Source organism: Gambusia affinis, linkage group LG13, assembly GCF_019740435.1.
Source record: "Gambusia affinis linkage group LG13, SWU_Gaff_1.0, whole genome shotgun sequence".
Taxonomy (NCBI): domain Eukaryota; kingdom Metazoa; phylum Chordata; class Actinopteri; order Cyprinodontiformes; family Poeciliidae; genus Gambusia; species Gambusia affinis.
In genome coordinates, this window is record NC_057880.1 from 22,666,356 (window position 1) to 22,687,424 (window position 21,069).

Genomic DNA, 21,069 nt, shown 5'->3' on the forward strand with positions numbered 1-21,069 from the left:
TTAAAGAAAAAAGTTTTCTCTTACTCACACCAAGTCGAAATCAAACATACAGATTCAAAAATGTACATACCCTTCTCAAATATTGGTTAAATATTGGTAAACGCAGATGGATGCGTGAGTTCGACTTGACTGCTTTATTTGATCCAGAACCGGTTTGGAGGTCCGATCTGTTGGAACAGCGTCTCCAAGATTCAACCAAAGTCCAAGAAAAAAGGAAAAATACTCGAGCTTGACGCTGCAGGTTGTTAATCGTCCTCAGTGGATTCAGAAAAGCAGTGAATCTGAACCGTTGACCCGGTGAAACTGTGAAGATCTGGGTCGAGTTTCCTGCTCAGGTCTGGCAGGGGAGGACCAAACCGAAGTGAAGCACCAGTAGACCGTCCTGCAAAGGAAATGCAACAAGTCTTGACTTAAAGCTGCAGTTTGTAACTTTTATAAAAAATAAAATCTGTCACCAGTTAACAGATAACTTGTGGGGAAAAATAAAATAAAACAATCAAATACCATTCCTCTCTGAGCTACTATTGCCGTCTGAAGAAATGCACCAAAAACAACCAATCAGAGCCCGGTGGAGGGGCTTAGCGCTGTCAATCAATCTTGTATACATGCTGATAAATGAGTTAACGGCAGAGAGACGACTTACCATTACAGAAAAACCGTTTATCTGCTGTCATCAGTGGCTATGCTAACTAGCCTTAGCAGCTTGGAATAGGAGATGAGCAGCGCCACACGGAGGGTTATTGACGGCACTCAAACCCTCCTCCTGGAATCTGATTGGTTGTTTCTAGTTAGCACAGGGAGCTTGAACTTTTCAGATTATCTGTCTCATAAAATATTGTCACCTCATAGAGACTGTAAAAAAATATGTTTGATAAAAGCTGCACACAATAGCATGTTCCTATGTTACTGTGTGTGTGTGTGTGTGTGTGTGTGTGTTTTTACCTGTAGTGCTTCATTACCCACAAACTTCTTAATGTCTTTGAGTGACTGGTGATGATCTAGGAGGTGATCTCCACAAACCAGATCCACCTGCAGGGGAAACAGAAACTGTTCACACCAGAATGTCTCAATTTTTCAAAAATGTATTTAGGATGAGCATTTCGACTTAAAAATACAATAAATCTGATTTCAAAGTATTTTTTTCTCACTTTCATAAAAAAAAATAAATAAATAAATTTTAATGGCTAAAAAGTAGCTTTTATCATCCCTTTAAATAAGAGTTGTACAATGGAGTATTTGACTCAGGCCACAAAAATGTTTAATTATGAGAATATAGTCATATCAGCAGAATAAAGACGTTTTAAAATGACAAGAAAAAGCTTCTAAATTTATGAGGTTATCTGATGTGAGCAGCTCAGTTTGTGTTGTTCTTTCTTTAAAATACAGTTAAAGTCCTGTTTCTGGTGATAATTTGATGGTCAAGTATTAAAAGATGAATTATTTCCTCATCTGCAAAACAGAAACCAAAGGAAAACTTCAAGAGATGCTGAACATTCCTTTTTCATGTAGGGGTTTTCATAAAATCGTTACTTTGTTCAAATATTACAGCGTTTTCCTAGTAATATTTATTCTTGTATTATTTCCAGTTTGTTGTTGTAAGACTGTATCCTTCTAATATCATGACTTTATTCTTGTATTTGTAATATACAACATACATAATATGTATGTGTATAATTGATATATTTTGCTCTGTAATAATGAGTGAAATGCAGATTGTGCACCTAATTTCTGGAATAAATCCATTTTCAGGCAATATGGACTTAAAGTTTTATCAGGATATTTTGTGGTATTATTACGATAATGGTAAAAGTGACTATAAGAACCATTTATCATTTATTTTTTTAACTAAACCTATGATTCTGACTGCAATCATATTCCCACAAATACAAATAATGCTCTTGAAAAACATACCAGTCTGTAATATGGTTTTCTAGGACAACAGTCACATAAAGAAGTTTGATTTTTATCACCAAACTGCTTAATTCTCCCTCTGAAAATGATCTGTATCCAAACTACCGTGGGGGCAACCTAAACTGCAGGCTGACCTGACACTTGGGGCTGAGCTCCATCTTCCTCCGGATGAACAGCTCCACGTGTCGGATGGTGGCTTCACCCGACACGCAGATGTACGGCCTTTCTAGAGGCTGAAACAGCGGCAGAGAGGATCGGCTTTAATTTAAAGATATCCAAATTAAATATGTCAATTTTAACAGTGAAACGTGTATTTGAATGACTAAAATATACATTTTCTCAATTTTAAACTGACACTTCATGTATGTGAAATTTATTTGCTAATCTTCAATGAGCCTATTTTGCATTTGAATCAAAGTCCACTGTAATCTTCAGAAGAACCACTAGGAGGAGCCAAAGACTGGTGTATATAAACACTTCTTATTTTTACAACCAATGTTTTTCATTAAAAAAAAAACTAAATTAATCTTAACAAGGTGTCGATAATGTCTTCAAATAAAGAAAACCCCATTTTTTTATAGTTTGTCAAACAGAAAATTCTCAAAAGGACAGAAAAACCTGAACATATTTTTTTTTTAAACTCATGAATGAGACAAAAACGTTCAACATGAGAGGATACAAAAAGTTTTAAAGTCATATTAGGATAATTGTAGATAGAAAAAGAAAGGAAGAGTAAATTTCCACCAAAATATTTTTCTGAAAAAAAAGAAGAAAAAAAACATGGAAATTTCTGAGAATGAAAAGTTGAAAATGAACAACTTTTATAACTCAGAAGCTTCCATGTTTTTTCTAGAAAATGTTTTGAATTAATCTCAAAATTTCTAAGTTTTCTCTAGCAAATTTAAAACTTTTTAAACTGAAATTTTCTGCGTATTTTGGTGGAAATTTTCTCCTTTTTCCCCTCCTATGTGTAATGGAGAGTTAAGAAGCTGAAGGTGAGATAAAAGTAACTCTTTAGGACTTCTAACATTACATTTACTGTTATAATGCACCAATAATATTTGTTTGTTATGAGCATTTGTTATAAAGATCTTAAACCTTTACCTTAAAGTCAGAGATCCCATTTTCAGCCCTGAAAACAAAACAGTCAAGAGATATGTGACTATGATGCCATCCATAACAAGAGAACACACAAGTAACTATAACATATATTTATTCATTTATTTTTGAAACTTTACTGAATAAAAATTAGCCTTTAAATGTAGAAGCCCATCTAAAAAAAACTAAGATAACCCAGTTTCCTCTCATAGTCTTAAAACATTATGTTTACTGGTCTCTTTAAATTGTCCTTAGGTATGCCAAAATACAAACAAAAACTATACAATATGGAGTATGATTGCTCCAAAGTACCATCCTTAAAATGCTTAAATAATTTTTATGCCACATAATACGGAAATGTACCCAACAAACTCCAAGAGCAGATAAATATTCAGCTCAGGGGGGATGGTGAACACAGCTCTGGGAAAGCCATCTTTCCTTTTCTTCAGCACAATGGGACCTTGAGGTGAAACAGCCACTGCAAAGAACAAACCGCACGTCACATACAATCAGCAATAAAGTGACATACTTCAACTATGTAAAATTTGATTAGAAATCCAGAGAGGCTGGATGTTGTCACCTGGTTTTGGCACGGCGAGCCCCCTCTCTTTGTAGAAATTGCACATTTTTTCTCTTTCAACTATTAAAAAGAAAACATAAAATGCACACAAAAAACTCAAAGCAGAACCTCAGATGAACAAAGATTTGGTTTTAGTGTGTTCTCAAACATTCTTACGTTCTTCCAGGAAAGGAACCATTTTATATACAATGTCCTGAAGTTGTCTGTCTGGCCTGCAAAACAGAAAGTAATTATCTCCCAGTCAGCTGCATACCAAACAGAAACATGGGGAGAGTAATTAGTCAGCTGCTGCTGCTGGAAGAAAAAACTCACCTGATGTTGTAAAGAGGCTGCGTCTCGTGCACAACGATGCTGCATGTCGGACATCTGTTGCTGGAGAAGAAGTGCTTCACGATGCAGCTTTTGCAAACTTGAAGAAAAAGCAGAAGAAAACTAGTTCAAAGACGTCTTTTATTTTACCGTCTGAGGGAGAGCCTTGAACTTATTCAAGATTTACCTGAACATGAGCAGATAGAGAAATGAGTGAGTCTTACATTGAATATGCAAGCAGAGATGCTTGAAGAAATTATATTTTTATGTGGCTTTCAAAATTTTGGAAGTTCATATCCTCCAAATTTTTTGCCAACACATCTACTTTCAAGCAGCCATCGTTTAAGTACGATATTAATGTATTATAGTGCTTGTTGAGCTTAAATACAGAAAGAATTTCACTCAAAAACTGTTGCACAACTGAAAAATTGTCTGAATATTTTGTAAAAATCACACAATCAATACCTGGTGTAAAGATAAATGACTTTGACCTGTTTAAAAATTTCTTCTGTATTGAGATGTGGCTAATTCATAAATATTATGGCTACAGTGCTAAAACCTGAAGCCAAAACATGCCAAAGGTGGGAATTAGTTAGATTCGAGGTTGAGATCCCCCTTTCTAAGATAATAACTCTTAATAAATATGTAAAAGTTATAATATTTTTATAAAAGCATGAGTCAGTGCAAGAGTTATGTAGTAGCTGGTGATTCATCAAAATCACAGATAATTTGCCCACCAAGCCCCAACACTGTGAACTAGTTGTAATGTGGTTCAGTTGAAAATAAAAGCGCTCAAATCGTCTCTTATTGAACTTTCACAAATCAATCTCAGGGAAGAATAATCTAGTCCAAGTTTTACGGTCTATGTATTGTAGTTTTTAAATTAGAGCTGATTAAACTCGCTTAAGGTAGTTAAAAATTAGGAGCAACTGTAATTCAGCCATTTTCCCGAAGGTAACTTCGGTTTCCTATTATTTCTATGCACAAATTTTTGTTTTTTAATAGTCTTACTCATTTTCCAACAAGCAAATTTGTAGGTTGTAATTAGTTTTAATGTGAAGTAATCGAGGCTGACCCTCCCTCCGTAGATTTGTACTCACATGTGTGCAGGCACTCTGTGATTGTGGTGGCATCGATGAAGAAGCCGCAGCAAACAGTACAGCGGATGTAAGGATAAAACTGAGTGAGATGAAGCTTAGTCTGTGGAAAACAAAAACGTGAATTTGTTTAAAAAATTACAAAAGGCAACAGCAGAAAACTGTTAAACATGAATTATATCCGATTATAGAAAAAAAATTGGTGTTTTACGCACTTCGTCGTCAGTGTCGCTGCCTGAAACGTTGGTGTTTCCGTCATGACTTCTTCGACCAACTGACATCCTCGACGGCTGTGAACCGCACTACAATACTTTCTCCGGTCTCTTTAACTTGTCAGTAAATTAATAAATATGTTTTCCCTTTTATTCTGCTTCTGTTAAAACGTGGAAGCTTCTATTTTTAAACTTTTCGTCATGTAAACAACATAGCACTAGTCGGCTAGCGTTAGCCTCCGCACCGTGAACCGCAGAACAAAACAATAACACGCGCCTAACTATATACTGATATTAACAATTTTTTAGCGCAGACAAAAGCGTCATTCGATTTATCTTTCCACAAACTTATATTTTAACGCGCCACAAAATAAAAATGACACAATTTAAGTACTTTTCTGCTACACTAATTTTCGTCCAACTGAATTTCCCTCGCGCTTAGTTTGCAGCGTGGATAACGTCACTGTTTCCGGTTTGGATTTTCCAGAATAAAAGCGTTACTAGGCGTGACAGAGCTCCCTAATAGATTGTTATTATATAAATAGCTTCATCTGGCAAATATAAACGAACATCCAATTTCAGTTTAATGATTATTTGCAATAAATTGATTGCTCATCTTTTTGCTCCCATTTCCTTTTGTTATTTTATCATATTGAAGCTCTGCTTAGATTCTATCAAACACTGAAATATGTAAAATTCTTGCTATTTTGGTTTATTTCACTTTTATGTATGCATCTAATAAATGTCTACAGATCAGTCAGAGGCAGTGTAATGCATAATATTTTAATTTATCACAATAAAATTATTCACAGAGAAAAATCAACACAAATTTTAAAATGACATTTAAAAGAACGATTATATTGGTTGTTTTTTGTAATTGTCTTTTCTTACAAAAGTCAGCTTTGTATTTACAGAGTACTATACAACATTGAATATACTGATAATTAGGTTTAAGGTGTACATCCCACCAACAGGACATCAACTTAAAGAATCTGTTTACCTCTTAATGGTTGAAAACAATTTTTTAGTTCAGCAATAGCAATTATTTTTTTGTTGAGGATGAATTGGTTTTGTCCCATTTTCTTGAGGTACAACAAATCCAAGATTCGAGAAATACATTAAAAATGTTTATCATCACTGACACAATCCAGGTTTTATTGATAATACAAACAATTTAGCTATAAAAAGTCACATGGGGACAAGCCTAAACCCATCATGAACGTGATATTAATTTATTTATTTTGAGCTTCTTTTTCCCAGAGTAGCTTATAACAGAGCTCATAATCTTTGTCATTTTGATATAATTAGCTGTTTGTAATTGCCACGTTATTTAAATTTAAAAAACCCAGTGTGGATTTTCTTCTTATTTAAGAAAACCTGTGGAAACCTTCATTTCAGTTTTGAGAGAACATGGACCAAAACAGAGTTCTGATTCTTTCTGTGTTGGTGTTTAGTGGGCTTAATCCCCTGCCCCCTTTTTCCCAAGTCTTCATTTGATTAAAGTCTTGCTGATAAAAAAAAGAGAGAGAAAAAGGACACCATTTTCACAAGGTGAAGTCTATGGGGAGCATTTGACATGAAAACATTTCTCTGAGGCAGAAATGATCAATTTCACTACAAAACATCATCTGGGAACATTCACAACTGGATAGCACAATTTCTAACAGATCCAAACCGTTTTAAAGTCAGAGGAAGTCACTTATAAGCAATGGAAGAGTGGATGCTGCTTGAAAATGGATCCTGCACCAGTCAGTTTTTCCACTGCCATTTTGTGAGTGGCATTTTTTAAATGTAAGAAAGAGGGTAGTTCTGTGCCATTTTTTAAATTCAAGTTAACAACTCAAGGTCTTTCTGTTTTACCTTTGATGGTCTAAGAAAAAACATAAACAAAGTTTGCATACACTGAGGTACAGAACCTCTTAACACTGTTTCGCATCTTCATAATAACATAATAACTTCATAATAGACCATCATGAATCACACTCCATACCAATAAGTGGCGGTAAAGCTCCTAAAGGTTTGTTGCCAACCGCCAGTAAATCCAACAAGAAGACGCCACTCACAATGTGGCGGGCGCGTTGACGGCTAGTTTCTATGCTAGAGAGATATCAATTCAGTCTGTGTGTACTATGGTAAGCCCGATTGACTCTTTTCTGTGTCTGTTACACCTTGACAATGTTTTGTTGTAAAGAATCGTGTGGTTTGAACTTTGTCTTATTGAATTCACATAAAAATTCCCACATAAAAGACATTAACAACCAGTAAACAACTCAACTTTATACAGTGGGCTCTCGGCATTTCCAGAGGTTAGCGAATGTAACCAAGCGCTAAGAGCTAAAATACTGAATACTTAAGAACCCCTCTAAAATGCTTGCAACTGCTAATTATAACAATTCAAACTATCTATTTTCTAACCTGCATTAATATAAAAACGAAAACCGTTGTAGCACTACAGCAGGAGCTAACACCCCTATTGTCCTTATGGGTTCAGCCAATCAGCGATAAGGAAAATGTATGGAGCTCCTCAATTGGCTGTTTCCCAAACACCAGCCAATAGAGTGTCACGTAGCATTGCTTCTAGCTTTCTCAGCTTCCCAATTAATGAGTAGATTTTACGCAAATAATTTGGAGGCAAATTTCTTCAGAAAACCACTTTTTTTGATACCACTAGCCCTGAATACATAGTCTACGTCTTGGTTAGGTCACTTCACTTCTCTGCTGGCACTGAACAGGTTGAAATATAATGCTAAAAACCTATTAGTACATGGTTACATGACTTTAAGGCACTTAGCATTAGCATGGGCCTATGTACTGAGAATGGTAGCATTCAAGTTGAGTTCAAAGTCACATGAACTTTCTTAGCTAGCTTACTAAGTTTTAATCAATATGGCTGCCTTGTACATAAAGCCTTGTCTTTTCGTTGCACCATTGTAGTTTTTTGTTTGCACAAAATCCAGGATATTATGGTGTTACCAATCAGTCTGGAAAATCTGAAAAAAGTATATTTCAATTCACGACCTGAAGTTGACTTTCAACCAACTTGAGCACAAGATATTCAACATTAAGCGTTCTTACTTTGATTTACAAACCCCACGTTAAGATGTTGTTACCATTACCTTGTGTCTAAGTGTCCCCTTCATGCATTTTTCCAAAAATGTTCTTCTGATCACAACAATGTTTATTTTAACATTTCTGCAAGAGTAACTCTGCCTCAAAAAAATATTTAAATTTTTAAAAAGAAAAAAAACTAAAACTGTGTCAGAGTTCAGCTGAACGGAGAGCGCTCTGCATTGCTGGGTAGGGCTCCTTTATCAGACTTCCGAGAGACTCTGTGGCTGCTCGGGTGTTTGTTGGGGGTCATGCTGGATTCGACAAACTGACTTGTTACACATCGGACACACATTCCGGATTTCTAACCATTTCAGCAGACATCTAGGGTAAAAGCAGACAGACAAGAGAAAAACATGACTAAAAAATCATGGCTATCACACAAGTCCCAGTTAGCATAGTTGTGCTCAAGTTCAAACATGCAAAGAAAATATATTCAAGAAACTTGACGTAATTAGCAGCGGGAAGTTCAGCAATAGCTACCGGACGTTTTGATGTCTGTTAAACTACTTGTTGAAGTTTGAAGGATGCAAAAAACTCTGCTTTGCATACTTAAAGACATCATATGAGTTGTACATTGTCGTAAAAACATGATAACCATCAAGTACTACTATTGAACTCACTTCTTATGAAAAGCGTGGGAACACGGACACACTCCAAGCTCATCCCTGCTGCGAAACTCTTCCAAACATACTGCACATGTTTGCTGGAAAAAGAAAATACCAGATCATAAAACCACTTCAGCAAATTTTAAAAAAACTTACTTATCCTAGAAATCTTCTTGATCAGAGTACCAAGGGACTATGGAGTAACTCTGAAGCCTATTTTCCTTCTCTTTGCTTCTCTTCAAAATGGGAAAGAAAAGTGCGGTAGTCTTTGTAAGGCTTCAAGAAAATAACCACCAATTATCCCAAATTTGCCCATATTTACAGCCATAGCAATAACTGAAAAGTTTATGCTACAGCAACTTAAACTGGAACCACGTGCTTCAGTCCAATGAATGAACATAAAAGAACCTGAAGCACTTTAAATGTTCAATCCCTAAATATGCATTAGCTTACAACATGTATTCAACTTACACCAAGAAGACTCATTTTCTTTCCCGCTCCTTTTAGAACTACCTGTTGATGACAAAGGAAATAATTTAATTTACCTAACAGAAAAGCAAATGAAAACAGTCTCATAGGAATGTTTCAGTAACAAGATGTCACCTCACTGTAGCCATAATGGTCTCTTGTACCTTGTCTTCTTAATCTGTAAAGAAGCAACAAAATAAAACTCAGAATACTGAGAAACACAACCAAGCTTAGGCCCAGGTCTGCAAGAAAACAGTTGGTTTATTGGTCTAAAAACAAAATGGCAACATGAGACATGTTGGTGAGAATCAGCTGAAAATGTAACAAATGTTGAACTTTTGTTCCCCAATCAAACCACGTTTATGACACTATCAGGTGTGAAAACACCCAAAGTAGAAAAGCGGTAGAGTGGTTTGCCTAGAAAGTCCAGGTTGTTTATGGAGGTGTGAATGCAGAATCAAACGCTGATGCTGACCAAAAAAGCAAATTGAAGAGACCTGCAAACCTTGGTCTTGTTCTGGTTGAGGTGAACTCTGGTGCAGTTTGAATGCATATGTGAATGGCAAGTGGGCCGGAGACCGCTACAAAAGCAGGAAGCGGAATACAGCGCAGGGCATTCTGGGTAAATACAACAAAAACAAAAATGCAAGTCTAGCGCTAGTGGAAGAAATGTCTTGTGGTCTTTTACCAAAGACGAAGGAGAAATCCTACAACAGCTAGAATCTGATGCCACACCATTTTTGTTCACATTTTGCAAAAAAGGAAGTTGTGTTTATGTCAGAGGTTTTTGTCATCTCAGGCGAGGAGGGAAACAAATTTTTCAATTAGTTTGGTTCATTTGACACTGTTCAGTGCTAAAGCAAACCGCAACAGCTGAAAATGTTGCAATTTTGGTCCCTAAATGAACCGAATCATCTGTACTATCAGAAATGAAAACACTCAAGACAGAAAGATGGATAGAAAAAATATAAGAAGAGATTTTATGTCCTTGGCCTACTTAAATATTGGTGAATAATTATAGCTGGTTGGTTCAGAATTTTATGTAACATGCCCTCCCCTTGCAGCTAAAAGAAAACTTACAAGTTTGTCACCAAAAACATCCCTACTGTGCAAATTATGTTTCCTTATCTCTCTCCACTGATACAAGTCTTGTCATGCTAAATGAATCAGCTGGGGATGCTCAGCGCTTCAAGCAGTCCTGGAATTTGTATGATGTCAAATTCATGTAACAACCTGAGCAGTGAAGTCCCTCACACTGAGCAGGGCTGCACAAAAAACATCAAAACTTGGACTTCACGTAAAATATTTGAGCTGTATTTAGTTGTGTCTACTAGCTTCTACTTTAAATCAAAGAAAGTTTTAGATTTTGAACTTAAGTTTGTCAAACATTTAGCTTTTGATTAATTTTGTCACATCTCCAAGTTTTGAGTGAACTAACAATTTTAAGTGTGTTTTCATACCTGATTGTCTGGTAGGCTTGGTCCGATTGGGGACCAAAATTGCAACATTTGATACATTTTCAGTCGGTGTGGTTCGCTTTCACACTACACTATGTAAATGAACCAAACCTCTTGAAAAACATTTTCCCCTCTTCACCTGTGGTGGCGCTGCACCAAGAACCACTGAAGAAAACGACACGAAAACTTCTGAAGAAGACACTGAGAACATCTTCCTTCCTCATGAAATGTGACGTCAGACTTTGCCTGTTGTAGGATTTGTCTTTTGTAGCTAAAGGCCAGGAGACATTTCACCCCTAGCACTAGACTTGCACATTTGTTTTGGTTGTATTTACCCAGAATGCCCTGCACTGTAGTTCACTTCCTGCTTTTGGAGTTGTCTGCGTGGCTTTCGGATCAGCATTCAAACCGCACCAGAGTTCACTTATACCTATTATATTAATGCATTTGTCAGTTTGCAGTGGTTGAGGACAATGTCTGCTCAGATTCAAATTAAATGTTTCTGAGCAAAATTCAGAGTGACTTTTAATAAAAATGCATTAATGCAAATTAAATGAAAATTTCTGGTTGACTGAGCTTTCTTCATTTTCAAGTTAAACCACCTTCCGATGTTTTAGAGTGTACCTGAACAAGTAGCAGCAGAAGATGAGGCTGAGCATGAGGGTGAAGAGGCCGATGCCCAGGATGATGATGTAAATATTAAGCGGCAGGTTGAAGAGACTTTCGCTTGTCATGTTGCAGTCAGGGACGAATTCCTGCAGTTCAAAGTCACACAAACACCCTAAAAATGGGAAAAATGGGTAGAGATTAAATTATATCCCTTTTAAAATCCCTGCAGAATATTGATAGAAAATTGGTTTAGACAGAATAAGCATCATATTTTCAATGAAACAAGTGGGGTTTTTTTAAGGGATTTGACTGAAACCAAATCGGAAATCATCTTTTATTATCCAATACACATAAACGTTTGCAGTGAAAATGTCATGAATGCAGCAAATCAAAACAAACTATTTGAGGTAGAGTTGAAAAACTGCAAATACAAAGAATCTGAAACTGCAATGACTTTAACTACGCTAGTATAAATCTGATACAGATACCAATGTAGCATCAATATAATCAATATTCTGGATCAATCCACCCACCTCCAGTGCAGGTATTTATTTTACAAACTCATATCAAAGGGTCATTATTATCATAGTTTTCTGCATCAAGTACTTCTAAAATTTTTCCTCTACTTGATCAAAATAATTAAAAAACATTTTTTTGGCTCCAAAGTCAGAATGTTCATTAATTTTCAGCCAATATTTCAGAAAGTTTTATAAAAATTTTATGATTTCATTGCAAAAACACACACAATTTTACCAAGTATTTTTGGACTGCTTTCTAACACAAATATCTTAACTTTCCAGCAAGATATAGGAACTTGTTTAATGCCAATAATTCCTTAATATTAACAAAAAAGTACTATTATTTCACTTATAATATGGGAAAAATGTTTTGTTAGAAGTAAAATAATCTGCTGGAGGAACTAGTATTTTTTTTTAAATCAATAATAAGGAATAATTTACTTGAGACAAGCTCCACTATCTTGCTGGGAAGTTACTTGTACGTTATTTTTATCCTATTTCAAGGATACTGAGATATTTGCACTAGAAGGTAGACCAAAAATACTTGGCAACCTTTTGTGCTTTTGCAGTGTTTTATTTTTGTCTTGAGTCAGAGTTCTCATACATAATATCTTGTTTGATGCTCTGTATAACAGTTTCTGACTTTTCTATGAGAGGAAGTCAAATTTTGACAAATATTCCTCACACTCCATAGCACCTGCATGTCAGGAATGTGTTCCACCTTCATGTTGGGTTCTTAAATGTTTTAATTGAGAATAAACTTTTTTCTTAGCCTTGGATGATTAAACAGAGCTGTTTTCCTTCCACACAAACCCCCATCAGAGTAGTGCAAGGATGCAATTAGCACATTTTCACGGTGAGACGGAATAGCTTGTACTCCTGCTCAGAAGTCATGCTTTAATACACAAAGGTCACACCAGAACAGAGGGCTGGTAAAGCGAGTGTTTTGGCTGAACGTTTAGGTTAAAGAAGAGGCCGCTGTAATCTTAGCACTATGTTAGTAAATCATTGATAGTGGAGGACCAAAAGATAGGCCACTGTGCAAATGCTGCATGCATGCATGAACAGGTCTGGACTTGAACATGGTTAAGGTGAGGTAGTTGATTTGATCTAGAACCATTACAGCTGTTTCTGTAGATTTTTCCTGCTGATGTTCATAGTTTTGTCTGCTCAAAGGAAAAACAAAAATTGTGGTGTACATTTTTGTGTTGATTCTTGTAAAACCAACTTAAAAGGAAATGTAGAGTAACAGTAGGTTATTAGGAGCTTATATAAAAACTGAGTTCCAAGATTGATGAGAATGCATTTGAAAGAATAACGAATTAAAATGAGATTTAAATCTTCCACTGACGTACTTCCGGTCGGACGCCATCAGCATAGCAGGACTGAGTTATTAATTATAAAAGCTCCATGTTGAAAACATATGAAATAGTGAATAATATCTAAAATTATTAAATCTATAAATAGTGGTCAATATAGATTTGGTGTCTAGTTAACGGGAACATAGACAAGGACAAGTAGTACCTTTGCTAACAAGATTGCAGGTGACTCATAAACTTTAATTTAATCCTGAAAAAGTTGAAAGCACTTCTTAATTTATAATAGACTGCGCTAAAAGCATAAAAGAAGCAAAGCACTGATTATCTTAGATGGGCGGAGTTTGTTTCATTTGCCTTTTGACTCCAAAATCGTTGAAGCTAGCCCTGCTTGTATCGGTTCTCCTTTGTCAAACTTTAATGGGTTCCAATTCAGTCAGAGTCAGAGGGACCGCAGTTTGTGTGGCGCAAAATATGAAGAAAGGTTGTGCAGCTGGTGGATCCAAAACACTTACCGTGACACCAGTGAGCCGGATGCATCCAATAACATGTGAATGGTCGATCGGCACTCAGCCGGGGAAAGTTTTGGGTTTCTCAACAAGTTCTCTGGGTTTGGTAACTGAAAACAGGTTTACTTAGTCTGAAACCCAAAGGAAACATCCACTAAACACTCCCATCGACTGTCAGATCCGCCTTTGTATCTTCAGTGGGTGACAAAGAAACCTACGTGGAGTCACGGATGCAATCCCAAGTCACTGTTATATCCCTGTGTCACTCTTTTTATCAATGGCTTCAAATTCCTGCTGTGGAGAGACAAAGGAAAACGACACGGATGAATTTCTCTGTTATCCGGGCAGGTTCTCCCGTGGAAAGTCGATGGCAGCGCCTCCATCTGCCTCCCTGCTCCATACGCAGAACCCACGGCGCGGGGTTGGTAACACAGGAAGACAACGGCGCTAATCTTAATTCTGATCCAGGCTCCTCTCACGTTCACTCTCCTCCCTCGTCTCTGTTCTCCACTTCTCATCTCCAGCTCTCGGTTTGTAAACAGATCTCTGCTCATGTGATTCACTGCCTGCATCACAGCTCTGCTTTCGCCGCCCCCTCTTTCCTTCCTTCCTTCCTTTCTTCACTCTCTTGCCCTCCTTTTACCCCCTTTGCCCCTCTTGGTTTGTCCCCTACCTTCCTTTACAGCTGTAAACTATTACTGAACAGCAGACAGTCAGATGTGGAGGCTGGGCAGTAATTGGCCTATCGATCAGGATAACTCATTGTAGATGACAAAAGATTTAATAAACACACAAGCGAGAATTAGACTTTCGTAGTTATTACTGAAAAATAGAGGGATAAATTATTCAATAAGAGAGCTAATAACAAAAGAAGAATATTTCCTACAAGGATTAGTGAGTTTACGATTGTCGATTAATGGATTATTAAATTAAAATTAGTTCCAAACGATTAAAGTTGCAGGAAAAACTGTTGTTGGACTATGTCATAACAGTATAGTATAAAAATTAAGCTCCTCCTGGCTTTGATTGGTTGTTTAAGAGCAAGAAGGGTCTTAGTGCTATCAATCACCCCTAGGTGTGGTGCTGCTCATCCCCTGCTCCGCCATACCCTCCAGCTAGCAGAGCTTGTCGTGAATGCTAGTGCTAGTTAGCATTTATTCATGCTAACTAACATGAATTAATTCGATGACGGTGGATAAGCGGTTTTTCTGTAACCGTAAGTTACTTCAGTTACTCCGTCATTAGCACATTTAGCAGCGTGTACATGAGATTGACTGACGTCGTTAAACCCGTCTCCTGGCTCTGATTGGTTGTTTTTGGTTTGGAGCGGTGCATTTAGCTCAGGGAGGAAGTGAAAAAGAGCCATCTGTCAAATTGTCACAACGTAGTGATAGCTTCAAGAAATACTTAAAAAATATATATTTTTTTTAATAAAAGTTACATCTCAGATCTTTTTTCAGTTTTTTAGTTTGGCCGCCATCCAGCAGAGGGCACCACTGGTCATTCTTAAGCGGAACCATTTATACAAAAACAGATTCAGGGGAGAGACGAACGGTCCCAATTATGTCCAAGTTATGAGAATTATAATAGTTAAAAAAAGTTAAAATTGTAGGTAAAAAATATTTTGAAAATTTAATTGTTAAAATTGTTTTAAAACATTTTTTAAATAATTTAAAAAAATATAATGTTCTTTTTTTAATTCAGCATTATGAATAATTTCGCCCTTCATGTCATTGAAAGATGGTCGACCCACTTGATGCAAGAGAAAACTCAATTTTTACTCACTAATCGATCAATTTCATCCCTAACGAGGAGCCTGTTTTCACTGTTATATTTTATATTTGCTTATGTTTTATTTTAGGTGCTGGAATGGACCACATGGACCAAAATAAACAAATAAACACAATTAATGTTGAATTGCTGAATGCAATAACGTGGTTGTTTTCAGGGTCTGAATTTATTTAAATCTCACCTCAAATGTATAAAAATAGAATACAGTGTTGTTTGTTATTTAGAAAAAGCTAAAAAAAAAAAATACTCAGCCTAATAGCCAGTTTAGAAGTGCTGTTTTTAATTTAAATTTGATTACTTACGTAAATAAACAGAAAGCTGTAAGATTTTCATGTAGAAATTATCTTGAACGTTTGAACCAAGGCAACGCAAAAGTGCAAACAACAGCGCCTCCCTGCGGCCAACTGTGGACAAATGAATTGTGAAATAAATTTCCTATCAACGTATTGGTGGAGCACAGCTGTTTTCCGTCAGTTTAAGATTAGTTTCCAGGAACAGAAAGTATTTGTCATTCAAAGAAAACTGGACACAAACCTCAAAAAACAGATCCGGCAGCAGACGGCATTAGTAGTTTATCTTTACTTGCTCAAGGATAGAGAAGCTTTTGTTCCAACAATTAATCTGTTTTCTACTTTTTGATAACTTTCTTTCCCTCTAGATTGTAAAAAAAAAAAAAAAAACTCCATAAAATGGGTAAATGTACTAAAATGTGAAAGAAACTTCTGTTAAGACTTCTAACAGGATTTTTTTTTCTTGTGTTTATGTTAATGTTTGAGAAATGTAAAAATATGGAAATGTTTCTGAATAAACCAGGAGATGCACAGTTAAAATACGATACAATTTCAGTTTTTCAACAAGAGAAATGCTTAAAATGTCTCTGAATGTACCTGGAGAATACTGTAAAAATACAGAAAATTTCAGTTTCGTATTAATAGAAATGAAATAAATTAAACATGATGAACATGGTAAAATTCTGTATTAGAGCTGATAGAAATGTTCACACAATTAATGCAAAATTTCCTAATTTTCTAGCAGGACATTTTCTTCTTTTAATGAAAACTTCACCTACAGTGTAGTTAATTATTATATAGCATGTATAAATATTTATATATTCTTAAAATTACACTTGATATGTTGTTTGGTGAAGTTCATAAATCGTCAGCTCAACCGTGAGCTGCAGTTGGATTAAAAATAAATATATTTTTGTTTGAGGAATCTGGAAGAGATAACAGTGTGAGACAGATTTCTGGAAGAAGAAACACTTTATTTAGTGACATAAATACTTTCACCTTGAAACCACCTTGAAAATAAAATTCTCTGCTAGCATAATTTTATATTCTCTGAAGTCTTACTGTCTTCATTTGATCATCTCATCATGAAAACTTGCTTCAAACATGATATTTGCCTCAGTTTAATGCAGGAGAGTCCATTTTAATGTAAATTGATAATGGCTGCAAGCTTTTTATTAAAAGTTCATTATTGCTAACATAAGAAAGTAGTGAATTAGAACAGATGTGTCCCTTTTTGGCATTTTTGGCGGAAATTTACTATTTATATTTGTTTTTCTTTAGCTATGACCCTAATACGCCGTGGTAGAAATGGACTAATTCAGTCTGTCCGTGAGTTTTTTTTAAATGCGCTTATGTTGTGTTTCCAGCAGAGGGCGCTGCAGGACAATAAAACACTCTCTTTAATTTCTGATTGCTGAAGAGGGCGCTATTAGTTCTTTACCAGTACAGATTAAAAAAAGGTGTATTTGGGCTCTTTTTCCCACTTCTGACCCAAACAACTCTGTCAAGTAAAACCAAGTGAGCTGAGTGCTTTTCTCCAGAATATCCTGTGTGAATTTATTGCACAATAACAACCCCCGTACTTTGAGTCAGACAGTTTGTTTCTCCTTTTTCCTGCTGCATACCAAGGCGACCATTCAGGGACAAGAGCAGTATGAGCCAGCACAACATTTTTTTTCTGGTGATTACCTCATGGAGGTCAGCCCCCCAGTGTGATGCAATGAGAATATATGTAAATGGACTACTGAGGTCTAACCAGAAAGAACAAGATTTAACCAGCCTGCGCCTGATTTGAAGGGAGTCACTTCCAAAATTCACACAAGTTTGTTGATAAATTCCAGCAGTGCACTGAGAGAAATGCCCATTTGTGGAGAGTAGAAGCAGAAAGAGGGCTGAAAACTTCTGTAATGACATTTACTTTTACAGGAAATCAGCATTATTGTGTCATAAAGTTGTAAAAATTTAGATTTTAAGTAAAAAAAATGCATCCTTCTAAGTTTGTATGGGTTAATTTGGTTTTTTATTAGCATCAAACTTGTTTATATCTATCTGCAACATTTAAAGTATTGTTTAAGACTTATTTATATCCTAATTAGACATTGCATTGACTTCCATTCATTTTGGTTGGGTAGTAACTAGTTACATTTGCTTTGTAACTTTTTTTTTTTTTTAAAGATGTACTTTTAGGAGAATTTGTACTTTTTACTTGAGTAATTTTATTCTGAAGTATTATGAGGGGCTGTTTAGGACAAAAACTATATTTTCTCTCACACACATTTTCTCTTATGTGTGTGAGAAAATACAGTCTTTACTATAAAAGTAAAGATACTTTAATATTGTTTATGTGTAATTTTAGCCTTATAAGTGTGTGTGAGAGAAAACTTAGTTTTTGTCTTAAACGAGCCTCATGAAGTATTTCTACTCTTATTTGAGTAAAACTTCTGAATTTTCTACCTACTGAATGAAAAACAAAAATGTTTTAACCAAAATCCATCAGACACAGACACACACAGCTGCAGTTTCTGTTGAAGTTTCATAAATTGTTTTATAGAAAGAAACTGATTTGGAAAAATTTTTCTTTTGCCTGATTTATTTATTTTTGTTACTTATATGAATTATTGTTATTTCCATCCATAAAATATCAAAGTTTCTACTTAACTTTAAATTTTGGTCCATCTGATGATGTACTTTTTAAATATTAAATGATTGATAGTTTGATCAGTTACTCAGTACTTGAATAGACTTTTTACCAATTACTTTTTTCTTTTCTGCTTTTACTTGAGTAATGTTATTATGAAGTATTTCTACTCTTACTTGAGTAACATTTCTGGATTTTCTACCCAGTGAATGAAAAACAAACATGTTTTAACCAAACATTCACCACTTTCAGACACACGCCTGCAGTTTTTATTAAAGTTTCATTAGTTTTTTATTGAAAGAAACTGATTTGGAAACTATTTATTTTGCCCAACAGTGCATTAACACTTATCCGAATTTGAACCATTTCTGGAACATTTAACCCTAAGAAAAACATGACTATAGTTCCATTAAAGTTCTTTAGAAAATAGGGGCAAATACCAGAAAACATGAACACAATGACCTGCAGGTTTGCGGATTTCCATCGTACTGTTTATGCATTCATGTCTTTTCTACGTAAAGTTGTTTATGATGAAAACACTCTGCAGTTTCAACCTGGTGCTTCTTTATTTGCATAACCAATGACAGTCAAAATCAGTTGGGGCATGCAGCTGCAGACCTGCAGGACATGTAAATGATAAATCACAACCGTTACCAAGGCAGAGGCCTTCTGCAAACCTTGATGAAAATATCTTATCTTGCACTCAATACTCAAAAGGACTTTAGACATGTTTTATCAACTTGACTGATATTTTTCTTAAAAGTGGAGCGCTCTGTTTGTTACTAGAAAAGCCTGTTTTCATTTTTGCTGCAGGTAGACATTCATTTAATTTAATTTATCGCATCTGAGAATCACACATTGTCAAATTAATTATTCCAAATGATAAAATAAAGTGATTTTCAATCCGGAAATGTTGCAGTTTGATTTTTATGGCTCACAGTTTTTTCAGAAAACATGAATACAACAGGTTAATAATAAAAAAAGGGTTTGTTTTAATGCAGAAATGTTATGTTGGGTCAACACATCAATTCTGGATTGACATTGACCAGGAGACAATCACTGGCAACTTCTATGAGGAGAGAAGGCCATGAGGTGACTTTGTTCAAATATGTCACTGGAAAGTTGAGTGGAAGGAAAAAAGCTTTAAGTGTTAGGAATATTTACAAGCCAGTAAATGGAAATGGAGCTGGAGCTCAGTGAGGCACAACACAGATTTATCGACAGTATGGACTGAACCGCTGAATTCTGTTCAAGAGATTTAAAGAAAGGCTTTTGTCAAAGTCTAAAGTTTGGAGTATTTTTTGATTCATTGTGGCTTTTCTTAGTTGTATTGTATCATTTCTTGGTTGGATTGTGACTTTTTTTAGTTGCTTTTCTTAGTTGGGTTGTTGCTTTATGTTGTTGCGTTGTGGTTTTTCTTGGTTGCATTGTGGTTTTTCTTGGTTGCATTGTGGTTTTTCTTGGTTGCATTGTGTTTTTTTTAGTTGCGTTGTGGTTTTTCTTAGTTGCATAGTGGTTTTTCTTGGTTGCGTTGTGGTTTTTCTTTGTTGCATAGTGGTTTTTCTTAGTTGCGTTGTGGTTTTTCTTAGTTGCGTTGTGGTTTTTCTTGGTTGCGTTGTGGTTTTTCTTAGTTGCAAAGTGCCATTTTGTTGTTGCTTTGGGGCTTTTTGTCTTTGTGTTTTGGATTTTGGTACTTGCTGAATTCAGTTACCACAAAGTTACCTTCAGCAGCATCTTGCTTTTGGCTTCATCCAGAAGAGAACCAGAACTGAACCTGTAAGCCGGATCTACAGTCTGTGGCGTTAAAAGCAGCATACACACAGCCAGTCGCAGCTTCTTCAGTGGCTCTCCAGGAAAGATAATAGGCTTTGAAATCTTGTTTATTAATAACAAAGGCTCTGGGACATATAGGCCAACTGTCTGGGAGGAGCTGGGTGGCTGCGTCTGCTCCAAGGACGCGGTCACACCGGCAGGGGCAGAACATGACAGGTGAAACAACAAACAAAATCAAAATCTTGAAGAGAAGGTGTGGATGAAGCTTTTCACCTTTCCTTGACAGCATTAGTTAAATATTAAGACGCACTTCCTGGAAGGTTGCACTTCTGACACATGGTGAATTTAGAAACTGCAAGCTGATTTCAAATGGTATTAGTAAAGGGCAAAGGTTTAGGAAAACTCCAAAGAGACATCATTGGAAGAAATATTAGACAATTAATGCTTTAAAAGTAGAGAAAATGCATCAATTTTGAAGTTAGTGCTACTCTAAAATAATAAAGATATTAAATTTTACATTAATTTAATTGGATTAAATTCAGACTTCATATTAAAATGTAGAAGATTTGGATTCTTGCTGGAAATAGAGTTGCACAATATGGACAGAGAACTGTTTTGATTATTATAATATGGCTTCAAAATAAAAGTCTAGTCTTAGAAAATTTACACAGAGCATTTAAAAATACAGAAATCTCAACCTAACAAAAAGTATTTGCATGTACAGTAGAAAATATGAACTCAGTAGTTGAGTTTCCTTTTGCATGAATTTCTGCATTA

At 35.7% G+C, this 21,069-nt stretch overlaps 2 protein-coding genes across 2 annotated transcripts; both read right to left on the minus strand.

The window, feature by feature from the left end:
- Nucleotides 1–5,711, minus strand: pcgf6 (polycomb group ring finger 6). Its single transcript, XM_044135797.1, has 10 exons — nt 5,211–5,711; nt 4,999–5,098; nt 3,902–3,998; nt 3,746–3,801; nt 3,590–3,649; nt 3,373–3,487; nt 3,016–3,043; nt 2,046–2,144; nt 943–1,029; nt 1–382 (listed from the first exon to the last, which is right to left on the minus strand). The coding sequence occupies exons 1-10, from the start codon at nt 5,274–5,276 to the stop codon at nt 332–334; spliced, it is 759 nt and encodes a 252-aa protein (XP_043991732.1). The 5' UTR covers nt 5,277–5,711; the 3' UTR covers nt 1–331.
- Nucleotides 5,712–5,976: 265 nt separating this feature from the next.
- LOC122842408 (RING finger protein 122-like) lies at nt 5,977–14,456 on the minus strand. The gene is made up of 6 exons (XM_044136235.1): nt 13,807–14,456; nt 11,473–11,629; nt 9,527–9,569; nt 9,395–9,436; nt 8,939–9,021; nt 5,977–8,639 (listed from the first exon to the last, which is right to left on the minus strand). The coding sequence occupies exons 1-6, from the start codon at nt 13,829–13,831 to the stop codon at nt 8,519–8,521; spliced, it is 471 nt and encodes a 156-aa protein (XP_043992170.1). The 5' UTR covers nt 13,832–14,456; the 3' UTR covers nt 5,977–8,518.
- Between the last annotated feature and the right edge of the window lie 6,613 nt (nt 14,457–21,069).